Source organism: Anabas testudineus, chromosome 8 (genome assembly GCF_900324465.2).
Source record: "Anabas testudineus chromosome 8, fAnaTes1.2, whole genome shotgun sequence".
Taxonomy (NCBI): Eukaryota; Metazoa; Chordata; class Actinopteri; order Anabantiformes; family Anabantidae; genus Anabas; species Anabas testudineus.
The window spans coordinates 19,771,167-19,784,768 of record NC_046617.1 but is presented as its reverse complement, the minus strand read 5'-3'; the positions used below and the strand labels follow the sequence as shown (position 1 = coordinate 19,784,768).

The 13,602-nt window shown below is 41.0% G+C and overlaps 1 protein-coding gene across 3 annotated transcripts in view; it reads right to left on the bottom strand.

Moving 5' to 3' along the window:
* LOC113160343 (myosin-10) overlaps nucleotides 1–13,602 on the bottom strand; it is a 47,475-nt gene that overhangs the window by 23,208 nt on the left and 10,665 nt on the right. For all 3 annotated transcript variants that reach the window (XM_026357563.1, XM_026357571.1, XM_026357578.1), the window contains one exon: nucleotides 413–440. In XM_026357563.1, the coding sequence (XP_026213348.1) occupies nucleotides 413–440 (28 nt within the window). The remainder of the gene's footprint in view (nucleotides 1–412; nucleotides 441–13,602) is intronic.

The following is a 13,602-nucleotide window of genomic DNA, read 5'->3' as shown; positions in this document are numbered from 1 at the left end:
CATTAAGCTGCGTTACCAGAAGAAACACCTTAAAGAACACATCAACCCTCTGTCCTTAAGGTACAGTCAGACCAAAATGCACCTGGTGAAACTTCTTTGCTTGGTTTAATTAAAAGCAGGAGGTGACAGGATGTAGCGTGATTAGAGGATTGTACACAACAGCAGTTCACACAGCTGGAGGTTAAACTGTGTTTTATGGAAAGATTCCACCGTCATTAACCTGTGTCACTGTCCTCACATGAGAGGTCGCTCTCACCTCCTCTATCCAACCAGCTGGACAGTGGAGTTCAAAGTTCAGGAACACTGAACTCTGATGTTTTACACGGTTTCATATACTCATGAAATGGATGAGACTTTTAAAACAGTTTCAAGAGAGGAGAGGACAGTGAAGGTGGAGAGTTGAGGTACTTACGTGCAAAGGATTGATTGGTCCTCACGATCTGTTCAAAGAAAACAGAAAAACACAGTCAGCAACTTTCTCTCCTGTCCCCAGTTTAAACATTCAACTAGAATAATTAGAACGACACTGTTGGACTCGAACACTCTAAAATGCAATGTAAGCAGATTTTTGAATCAACAAGTAAATACTGAAGCTGTGTTGGGTTAGACTGTACGGTAACAGAGGCAGAACATACAGAGGTATTGCTCCATGGAAACCAAAGTCACATTAACCCGGTCTATTTATGAAGACGATAACATTTTATATCTCAAAGTCGTGCTGTGCAACAGCCACAAACCGACATATAGACCGGTAACCAAACACTCTCACAGCTTTCATCACATAAGGATCCAGACGACTGGATCAGCGTTGACTACTGAAGTGTGTGACCTCCCAACTTTGAGGGTCCTGCTGGACCCTTGTAAAAGACTACAGAGACCAGAATCCACAGGTAACTGACCTGTTTATCAGCTACCACAAATACTGGAGTACTACCAGCACACTACACATTCTCACAGTGCAGATTATTCAGAGGTGTTTTCATTCAGTTGTACGTTCGTCATCATCACATCACTGCCAAGGTGATTAAATCTGAAAATGACCAAACACCAAGTCCACACCTGTACTCAACAGGTAAACAGCATGTATAACACATTTTTCTTTGATGTAGAAAACTGCTCATGGAAGCAACATTTTCAACTTCTACATTCACTATTTCACATCAAAGAAGCCGCTAATAAAAGCTTGGTGTAATGCAGAAATGTAATAACTAGTTACTGGGACTGAAAACGTCAGTCGTGACCCACAATTACCAAACTATGTGCTTGTGTGCTACATGAAGAATGATGTCTGAGATCATCACATAGCTCTTCAGCAGGTAGGAGTCAGCAGCACAGTACAGTAGGAGTACAGCAACATATCTATGAACACACACACACACACACACACACACACACACACACACACACACACACACACACACACACACACACACACACACACACGTGCAGACAGGCTTGTTGAGTTGATGAAAACTTTGTCTATTCCATAAAAAACCCACATTACCAAACAGTTGCTGCCACCTCGGTATCTCCAGGTGAATGTACTGTGGAACTTTCATCATGTCACTGCGTCATTACAGAGACAACAGGAGATTTAAAATCATTTCAAACTAATTCTCTTAGTACTGAGTGAGTTCAGTAGTTGCTGACATTCCTGCAGTAGGAAGGACGATTTTTAATTTCCTGAAGAAAAAAAAAAAAGACTAATATGGGAACACCTCCACATTCCAGGAGTGCAAATGAAAAATGAGGCCACCCATTCTACACTGAACACAGTAAAACACTAACACATGTTGATCTTACTGCAGCTTTTAGGACACTCATTTAAATGAATTGTCATAGTCTCTATCATTAACCATCACAATTAATTGCCATTATGTACTGTAACAGTAAATTCAACTAATCAAAGGTCATTCAAACAAGTTGTGCAGTAGGACGGTCGTTTATGACTCACAGCTACTGTATAACTGGATTTAACACATATGAATGTGGCCACCAACACCTGGGTATTCATTATTATTATTATTATTATTATTATTATTATTATTATTACTCAGATAATAGCCAGGGTTAAGGTCTTGGTTTCAAACTAAAATTTGTCGGGAAAAAAAAACACCCCACAGAAATACTCGTGATGGTTTCAGATAAAGACGTGTGCAGCTTGTCTGAGGAATGCATTATGTCAATGAGATTCCTCAGAACTAGAAAGAAACGTGTGTGCGTGTGCATCTGGAGGCCTTGTGTCATTTAAAGAGATTTTCTTTTCTCTTTCAAGTAAAAGTCTGTTTTTTCTCACCAAAAAATGAAGAATGCAAATCAAATACACTCAAGCTGGAGCAGAAACATAAATATATGTTCATATAAAACTAATGTATGCACACTTGCATAAGAGTGACTGTAACAGTGGAGATGATGAATGAGTTGCTGCCATCTGGATGGTGATGAGGGAGCCTTTAAAACACGGGTCAAAGTTTGATTACTCTTCCTGTCTGGGCTTCACAGTAAGATTTACATAACCCTGACGCTTATCGGAGGCACCTAATGTTCATTTTAACAACACTGCACTCTGGCTGGACTGAGGCACGCAACAATGCGAAACCTACGATGACTATAAAAGTCAAAGGCACACTTCATAAACAGCCTCTGAACAACATCAACTCAGCTTTATATGATTAAAGAGAGAAGCTATTTGCATGTGTGACCTCATGTTTCTGAAATTAGCATCTGATGAAAATCGGATGAGAAATTGAATCTGATACAATGTTTGGTCCCTGTGGCGGCAGCAGAAGTCCTTTGTTATTGTTAATTGTAATGGTATGAGCTGTAATGTAGAGGAAAGTGTGGCCCTGCAGACAGAAACCACAGCAACTACCCAGGAAAGATCAGGAACCTGTGTCACAGTTGAAGCTTCACTGGAGTTAAACTGTGACTGTGTAGGGACATCACATGACTTCATCTATCACCATGAATAAATCAGACTGATCTGATCACACACACTGACATAAAATCACAGATTAACTTTTCTGTCCAGTGTCTCTGTGGTAAATCAAGAAACAGAAGCTGAGAAATCATCCTCTGCCCATCAGACTTCCTTTTCCACAGCTTACCTCTGATGCCCTCTTTAGGTTTTTCATTTGACCCTGTATTACCCTGCAGACATCCATCACCTCCACGCCTGAAGCTTTCAGCTCTTTCCCTGATAGACAATCATTCTTTTTATTTCACTTCCTCTTTATGATTTCAGTTTGCTGTAAGGTTGGACAAATACTAACTTTACTTTGCTGAAACAAAGGGGTGTTTTGCACAGTTTGAGGCTGATTCACAGGACATTTCTATACACAGTGTTTCACTGCCATGTTTTTCTACTATTTCTATTCATTATTTCTATTTTTTGAGACACTAAGTATTTGTTCATTAGCTGCTTATAATCCAACAACTGACTCTGTTAAATTATTGTGTTGCTGATTTCTGACGGCAGATTTGAAACTCTTCACTGTCAGATTCTTCTTTTTACTCTTGTTTGACAGAACAGGAGCCTTAGATGGTGACTTCAGGGGCTGGTGATCAGCTCTCACTAACGTGCACGTCCTCGTAAACAGGTGGTATTCATCATGCTGACACAAGCGATTTATAACAAGGTTCTGCACTGAGAGAACTTGCGATGGAGATCAGTGGATCTGACGTGAACATGAACAAACTTCACAGAGAAGAGTCAGAAATCAGGGAAAATAATATCAAATGTTTAAAAAATTAAAGAGGGAAAAGTGGCAGAATTACACAGGGTCAAAATTTAAGTAAAAGTGCACAAACTTATCTAAACCACTTCAAATTTTTGCCCACAAATCAACATCAAGCACTTGTACTTCGGCATGAGTAAATATATTATTAAGATAGAGTAGAAATACTCAATTACATGTGGGGCTTCACTGTAAACTTTAAGCATTCATTACGAAGAGCAGTAAACTGTATAGATTATATTACTGATAGTAGTCTCAGATGTTTGAATGTGTAAAACTTACCAAGGCTTAATCCATAATAGAACATAATTTATAGTTAGTAGTATTAGAATCTTTGAAAAGTAACTAGTAACTAAACCTGTAAAATACATATAGTGAAACAGTATTACCCTTCGAACTGTAGTGCAGTAAAGTTAGAAGTAACATCAATTGGGAATACACCAGTAAAGTACAAGTAAAGTACCTCAAAACTGTATTTGGGTAAATGTACTTAGTTTCTTTCCACCTCTGCTTTTAAGTGTTTTTTTATTTTATTTAGTGCATCCATCTGCCCCATGCAGCCATCTTGGCTCTGTCCTGCGTCTCCACAGCAACTAACGGCTGGGTCATATTTACCCAGCATGCCATGCTGGCTGGGCGTAGGTGGACCGATCACACTGAACACGCTCTTCTCTTCCTGTTGCTCATTACTGCCTCACTAAATCTTTACCCCCTTTGTGTTTCCCCCCTCTCTCTGTTGCTCTCATTTCCCTTTTCCCCCCCATGAATGGTGCAAAGCCAGATTCCTCAGACTACTGAAGAGAGGGACCTTACTGGAAACAAAAACCACTCTTCAACACCAGCATCTGGTTTTCATTTGATCACCTTACCACCCCATAACAACTCACAGACAGCCATTCAGGTGATGTTAATGGGAGGTGGAAATAAGTTAGCCCATTCATCCATCAGGTTTTAGGTTAAACTACATGTGAGTTAAACACAGGTTTAAATGACAGCACAGAAACTGCATGTTTCAGCTTAGTGTTGGTGTCTTACCACAGTTCACTGAAACTCTTCACTTCTGCTCGAGACAGAGAGCAGGCAGTCATAAAAACAAGACTTTCAATGGATGCGACAGCCCTTTTCAGGACTCTGACTGTAAAAAAGCTGAACTTGATGAAAAGTTCACTCATTATCAAATCAAACCATAAAGGAAACACGGTAAGTTCTCTCCCTGGTAGGAGACAGGCCTGTCTTGCACAACAGGGTTTCCTTTGCTGCTAATAATTTATCCCCCATGAGGATTAAACAAACCTTCATTCTTCACATTCCAGAGCATTCCCCCTCTCACCCGGTCTCCACAAAAGCCCCAAACGTAATCATAACCCCCCTATTATTGACCTCATTTAATCAACAATACCCCTCTCTTGACTGTAAGTCACTGTTCTGCTTTCACACCAATACGTACAATCTACTGCCAACTGCTTGGAAGGTGGGAGAACGTGTTCAACTTCAACTTATAATGAATATCCTAGAATCAATGAGTGGAAGAAATTTGCTCATTTGGTCCCCAAACTGAAAAGATGAGGGCTCCCAACCACAACCACCAGAAACATTCTCTACAGCCCCAGTTGAAAACAAGCCTTCGTGCTCAGACGTATGGCTCCAGTTTGATTCAGTCTAACCCACAAATTGTGCAAACTAATTGCTGCGAAGCATTGATTAAATGGTAACTTTGCTGTTAAACATCACATTCACACTTGAATCAATGGGTTCTGACAGCAAGTTCTGGTTTGGATCCAGTTCCAAGTTGGTAAAATAACCAAATTTGTTAAACTTCACAGCCATTTTAATTAATTTAATTAAATAGCTCCAAATTACAACAGAATTATCTCAGGGCACAAAAGGACCCTTAGCTAACCTAATGTAACATCTGCAGAGAGGGGAAATGTCAAGTTGTTAGTTTACACTCTTTGTAGCATCCAAAATGTTAAAGTAGGAACTCATACAGGTGTTTTGGTGACCTATGACCTGAGCATCGTGCAGCAAAACATCACAGATTCATTAAGAAGCAGAATAAAGATTATTTTCACTGTGCAGTTTTTTGTGTCCATCTGCAGCCACAGCTAACACCAAAGTGGGGACGGGGTTAATCAGCATCGCAAAGCAGTGAGAAAATATGTGGTGAAATCCCTACAGCCCTTCAGCTCAGTGTCCACGGTTCAGTGAGATAGTTCATTTCTGTATCTTTTATTGTATTTTGGATGTAAAATTCTTTTAACATGTTGGTGTTTCTCCCAGTGACCATTGATATGTACAACTCCTTATAGGGTTAAATCTCAAATTCCATAATATCAAGTTTTATTTTCATTACACAATAGTTTTAATTTGTGTTGGTACTGTGCTGAGTAAAATAAAACGTGCTTACAAAATTTCTATTAAATTTTTTAAGGATCTATTAACACTTATTATTAGTGTCATATGTGTGAAAACGTTAGCAAAGATCACCATGAGGAAAAGCTGACACCAGCTGCTGTGCTGACTTATTTATGAGCTTTTTAGTATTACGCTGCACAACTTTCCAATTAGGAACATACCGCCCTAAAAACAGAGTTACAAAAATGGATATTTACTTGAAAACACAATCTTCAACCTTTTGAGGTATTTGCAACTGGACGTAACACATTTTTCCCACACTGCAGTTCTAGCTCTCACAATTTGCTTCATAAAAGAAGTCGTAAAACGCAACTGCACAGTGAAAAATCTAGAGCCATGGCAACCACTTTACACACATAGAAATCCTGAGTGATAGCCAGCGAGAGACTTTCTCATAAACTACTGTTACTTGTGGTGTGGGTTACTCACAGCTACACACAAGCACACACAACTCTCAAGAGGAATATGGTAAGTGCATTAGTGCAAAGATAATATACTGTAACAATAGCAGCCTGCTTATTCATAACAGGCAACAGCACATGGAGAACAGAATCCAGATCCACTTAAACCCAAAGGAACAAAGTGAGACAGAGCTCATTCACATTCCCAGACAGGGGAAGTAGCAGTCAGCGTGATCTGGGAAGTGTTGGGGTCTGAGGGAACCTGCAGTGTATAACTGTCACTTTAAAGCTTCTGAACAATTACGATAAGACACAAATTAAACACAGTTAAGTGGGGAGCTGAATTAGAGTAATATGCTATATCCTCGAACAGATAATCAGACCTACAGGCCATAAATCCTACAATAGTTAACTCCAACAGTCACAGTTGGTCTGTGTGGGAAGAGAAACTAAGGCACGATATGAAGTACATGAACAACCTTAGGATACATCCAATTAGCTTTTGGGGTTTAATAAGTGATGTATTTAGAGGCTTTGAGGAAATATTTAACACAGAACAGTTGGATAGTGTCTTTGCTCAAACTGCACAAAACTATAGCGAGTTACTCTGGTAGAAGAGTCCAATGTGTGTCAGAAGTAAAAAGCAGATAGATAAATAGAATACTTCATGTCATTTGTCATTTCTGTAAAGTAAAACCTGTACACTACACATTACCTTAAGCTTTTCAAATGTGAACATTTGCTTTTTACCTTGTCTGTAGTATATATACATTAAATATTGGTGGGTTTGAGACTGTCAGTCAGACAAAACAAGTGTGGAGGAAGAAAATCAATAAATAATTAATGTTTGCAAACACAAGAGTGTGACAGCTTCAAAAGCAAAGCTAAAAAGCTTACAACTCTTTTTAAAAGACAACAATGCAGGTCTTTATCATAAAACAGGATCTGTAGCAACAAGGAAATCTCACTGTGTAAAGGTAACGTGTTTCAGGTACTGTTGTCACTTAACACAGTCCAGCACTGCGTACAGAGATAAAACCTGAAGCTATTATTATTATTATAAATTTTATTATTAAGACAAAACCAAACATCAATTCTGTACAGAAACGCTTCCCAGTTCTTTGGGCCTGAGCTCATCTCAGATGGACCCATAGAACAACTGCTGCAGCGACGAAACAGCTCAACTACATTATTCACAGTAATGCAGTTGAATGTTGAACCAGCTGCCAGTTTGGCATTCACAGGCATTCTGATTGGCCATTTGTGTGCGTCACTGTGTGTGTGCTGGAATTCAGATGCCCCTGGTTTCCCTCCCTGCAAGCACTGGAGCCTCTCGGGTGTGTGAACAGGCGTTGTTTTCAGCAGGCCGGCTGTGCAACAGAGGTGACGTTAAGGGGAAATTAGGGGCAGGTGTGCTGAAGGTTAAGCCTGTGTTCAGAGTTGTTTTCCTAAGTGTTTCATTGTCACTATGATAATAGCTTTTCATGAAGTAATACAGTTTATTCTGGTGAGATGCATCTTTTTCATGCTATCAGTGGACACACAAATGTCTAGAGGTCCACTTCAAACCCCACTGATAGTAGCAGGATGTTCCCTGTGTGTCTGGCTTCCCAGGAGAGGGAAGACTGTAACACAGTTCAGGAATGAGGCTGCCCAGATGAGGAGAGAAGGGTGTGGTGGGAGGGGAGCAGATATGAGAATGAAGAGAGGAACAGGGAGATAACAGACAGACAGAGATCCGAGTGGAATAATGGAGTCACGATGGGAAGAAGAGAATGAGAACAGAAATAGGAGCTTCCCATCTATAAATAAACCTGTCCGTCACTCACTGACATACTTGGAAATGAAATCCAAAGGATGTTTTAGTACTTCTGATTCAGCTTCAGGATAGTGATAACAGCTGGCAGCTGAGATCACAGACAGAAATAGGCTGTCATCATGGGTTGGTGAATGTCCCCACCCTCTCTGAAATGGCAGCAGTGTGTGAAGGAACCACCTGGTTGAATGTGTGATGGTAGAGAGATCCAACACACACACAAAGGCGAAAAGGACACAGTTCCCATCATTTACATCTACACTGGAGCTTCCTGTACTAAAGCACGTCAACCTCCCGGGTGTCTCATTCTCCACCTCTTTCACTCCTTTCTGCGCTCAAGTAAGCAGCACAGAAAAAACCCATAGATCAAACGAACAAATGGCCTCCCAGGTTTGACCTGTGTTTGTGGAGAGAGAGGAGTGTGATATACACTAGCTATTTTGCAGTTATGCACTGACTTGTCAGTTTATTAGGTACAGCAAGCTAAAACTAATGCAGCCTACTCCAGCAGCCCTGTAATAAATCCTCCTTGGAGGACAGAGTTAAATAGTTTTGTGTTATTCTGACAGTTGTACCTATTATTTCATCCACCCCATTCATATCATTGATGCTTGTAGCCTTTATAACAGATCTCACAGTTGAATTACCACCTCTTTGAAACAGCCCGAACACAAACTGAACATTATCACTGTCATTGAGAATATGTTGCAGGACTGTTGGATTAGAATGAATTAGCATTAGCATTAGCTTGGTGTACCCACAAAACTAACCCTCAGATCTGGCCTGTTCAATGCAGATCAATGCTCCTCAGCCTTGGTAATTTATTAGCAACTCTGCCATAACAGCAAAAATACATTTTACATTTGTAGTAAATGTCCACACCTTTAAATTCATATTGAAAGGAACAAAAAAAACAAAGACATTTCTTAACAGATTTTCAACAATCTGACAATTTTCATGGTAATTTCACTCAAAACATGCTACTAAAATTGTTCTGTATCATATGACATGTGTATCCATTCAATACATAGCATCCATGAGAGTGGGGTGTATTTGCCAGACAAGTTCTTGGCCTGTAGCAGTAACTTCCTGGAGTCTGCTCACGCTGCCAAAACACAAACTCGTACAACCGTGCTATTGCTTTTTTAAGACAACAGAAGACAGAATGTGTTCAGAGGTAGCACAGACGACACAGGCTTATAAAGTTCATGATCCTGATGATAGTTAGCAAGAGTAAGTGAACTGCACGTTATCAGGAGATTTAAGAATAGTGTGGAGTCTCATGTGGAGTTTCTAAACTCCATGTCCTGTAGGCTTGTGTTTGGCTCGTAAGACCAGTGTTATTACTGTCTGAGCTGTATTCTACAGAGAGTCCTCAGACAGACTCTTGGACTCTCTCCTTTTTCAAGTCTCACAAAGCACATTTTTCAAATGCTTCTGACACAGAGGTGAAATAAAAAAAGTGTGGGAGGCAAAAAGAGGGGTATCGAGAACGAGAAAGAGGTGAAGAGAGCCGGGTTCCACATGTTCCTCATGGAGAGGTGCATCCTTGGCCTAATTAGAAGCCTCTTTGAAATCTAATACAGTATGTGTATTCCACAGAAATAACTGTAGGTCATGTCTGTGCTGAAGATACATGACAGTTATATGACAGAATGGAGGAAAGACAACATATGAGTGTTGACAGTGGCTCAACTTCCCAGTTGGGAGTCAGTGAGTGGGACTGTAACATCTGGTGGGAGTGAGATAGTTTAATGCTGTTTGAGCAGTTGTTCTTCTTCTAGTTCCTGGCTGCTGTAGAGCGACAGATGAGCACTACACATACAGTAAGTGACAGTGAACATACTGTAAACGGCACAGTGCACGACATGGAGAAGAGACCTGGCAACAGTGAGTAATCTTATATTAGGGTCACAGTTCTCCAGCACAAATTACCAGCAGCATCAAAACGGCAGAGGATAGAAAAACAAACTGAGGAACGCACAGGTTCAAATTCTGTCTGATTTGCCCCGAGTGCCAACAGCATGTGCAAAACTGCACAGAACAATTTGCAAACAGAGAAGGACTTGAACTTGTATGTCATCATTTGCCATCAACCTTTCAGAATATATCATCTCCTGCTTCTGGCAGTTTCCCTATTAGGTGTTTGAAAAAACAGAAACCACAAACTGTGGCCCGAGAATAAAGACTCCCCTCTGCTATTTTTCATCACACTGACAAAACAACCCCAGGGAAGTTCATGGCTAACACCTGGACCACCTGCTGCTGTCACAACTCATCATATGCATCCTGTCACTGTCAACAAGGATTACCTGCTAAGGGTCCAACGGAAATACAACACATTATCACAGTAATATGTATAGCCATATTACTGCTCAAAGGCTTCCAATATATTTTACACACTCTCTCTAAATATGGAGGAAGGATAGTGGAAGTGGATATTCCAAGCTATGCCGCCGGTCTTACAAATGCACAGTTTGTTTATGCTAACAGATTGTAAGTGGTGCACGACAGCATGTCTAGAGAGGGTAAAATTAGCCCTGTGCTGTCGGGTGTTGCCTTTAGGCCAATGAAAGGGGAGTGAAAGCAGTTGTGGGAGATACGGCAGAAAGTATTTGGCAACATAATCGATTGCAGATGGCAGCCGACGGGTGGCTTTTTTGGCCCACAGTGGTTCTTTGTGATGGCTAGGCCTGCAATAATCCAACGGGACAAGGCTGTTTTCGTGTGTGTTTGTCCTGGCACCTCTAATATCACAGTGCTAAGCTCTGCAGCCCCACAGGAATCCAGACACACAAGGGGGAGCAGAGGTTCGGTCACAGAGGGGAAATTGTATCAGTGTGAGACGTTTGTTAGTGTTTGACTGAATCCAACACAACTAAGAAACAAGTCAGAGGTGAAACAATATTCAAAAGTATCTGAAAAATGAAAGTCAACTACCGTGAAACAAATAAAGACGTGTTATGATTTACGGTCTTCGATATGATGCAGACTTCTGTGAGTCAGTTTCCACATTAATAAACAGACATACTGTCATAAGTAGCTCATTAATCAGTGGATCAAGCAGCCCGTCAGCTGTCTGCTTTTACCATCCGACCTGTGGCGGGCAGCATCAGTCAGGTAACCCTATCTGCTGAGCCGAGGCTTCTGGTATCAACGCTATGTGTCTGTCATGACAACACTATCCAAGAATGAGGGCGTTACATGACAGCAGCTCTACCCTAAATCATCTCCCCCCAACTTCCCTCAGCTGTAGACAGAAACACACCTTCCACTATAGGTTAAGAACTGGTGTTCTTAGGCTGAGAGTGGACTACAGTAAGTCTGGGCCCAAATCACCTGGAGCTGCGTTCAATAAAACTTGATAAATAACTACAGCACATGACGAAAGCAGGTGGAACACATTTAGTCTTATTTTGTGATTTAAGTCTCTCAAATTCATCTTCTCTAATATCTAAAACACGTGTCCACCGAGAATGGACTTTTTTAAAGGCGGGATTTAGGTTTCTTTCCATAAAACAGTAACATGCAGGAACATCCACAGTTTTCTAACTGTGACCCCATTCAGACTGGGAAGGAAAAACATCAACGTGTGTACGTACGGGAAGAATGCAACTATAAATCAGAACTGATATACGACCCCCAAACTGAAATATGATTTTATTCTGTATGAACTCCACAGCTGTCTGGCATTAAAGATTCATCTGCCCATGTGAGAGTCGGACTACACTCATGTAACCATACTGTTTAAACAGGCATTCCCATTTGTCATCTCTTGAACACAGAGTACAGATATTACTTCAGAAGAACAGGAAAAGTCCCCGACGCACACACACCTGTCCTGTCACTCAGGACCTGGGTGTGCCCTCCACCAGCCCCGCTCTCCAGCCCTAACTGCCCCAACAAGAGGCCTCATTTCCCAGGAAAGAGCTCTGCAGCTCCAGTCCTCCCTGTCCACACACTCACACACACATTTTTGTTTAGCAGTCAGTGTGAGGACACTCGTTGACATAATGCATTCCCTGGCCCCCTACTGTCACGTAGGCCATGCTAATCTACTCTGTTTCAATTTTTAATTTATCATGTCTGCCTAACCCTAATGCAAACCCTCACAACTAACTCCCTCACCCTAAACTTTATCCTAACCCTAACCAAAACCTAATTCTAACCCTAAAACCTAGACTTAACCCCAAAATTGCCTTTTTAACAACCTTCTCATCGTGAGCACCGGATAAAATGTCCTCAGTCCAATGGGTAAAAATTCAGATGGTCCTCACAATGAAAGCCCCACACACACACACACACACACACACACACACACACACACACACACACACACACACACTCTCTCTCTCTCTCTCTCTCTCAGCTCTAGTCCCAGCCCCCTTCACACTGCACAAAGCCCCTATTGTGAGGCACAATGCTGGCCGCCCCCTCTGCCTTTCCCTTGTACCCTCTGCTCTGTTTCCCCCCATAACTCTGTACCCTCTTGCTTTTGCCCGACTCCCTCTTTCTCTGCTTTTCACTCCTCTTTGCCTTTTTCTCTATCCTCTACTCTTTTCTTTCCTAAATCTTCACTACGAGTCCTGTTCACTGTGTCTGTTGGGGGCTCTCTTCTGCCCTCTTTTATCTTGGCTCAACCCGTTTCCCAATTTCCCCTGCAATATTAAGATCTGCACAATCCCCTCTCTCAGCACATTTTTCTTCTTACCACTGTGTTCCAAGACATTTTTTACTTCTCTGACTGTGGTGGTACCTTATTTATCTCCTTCTCTGCCCCCCAGGATAAGACACATTTCATATGTGTGTTCATATGAAAATATGTTGCTTGTTAAAGGTGTTAATTGGAAAATTGTTACTGGAAATAAAATACAGCATAGAACTCTGCAAAACCTTTAGTGACATTCTGTTCTTAACAAAATAATTTGTGACAATTAAATGGTCTTGATGAAGGTACATATGTGTACTGTGTGTCATACTGTGGCTGAGATACTACAGTTCATAAATACACCACGTCCTTCATCCGTTCACGGTTTCTTATATTGTGGGAACTACTAAACACTAGAGCGACGTCATCAGCAAAAATGTTTTGTACCTTGTGAACTCATCACAAACATTTAAAATTAGCACTGTAAAATGAAAATATGCACTAATTTCAATTAGTAGCCTGCAATAAAAAACAATCTTATCTTATCCTATCTTTCCAACCATAAATCCACTATGCAGTCGGAGG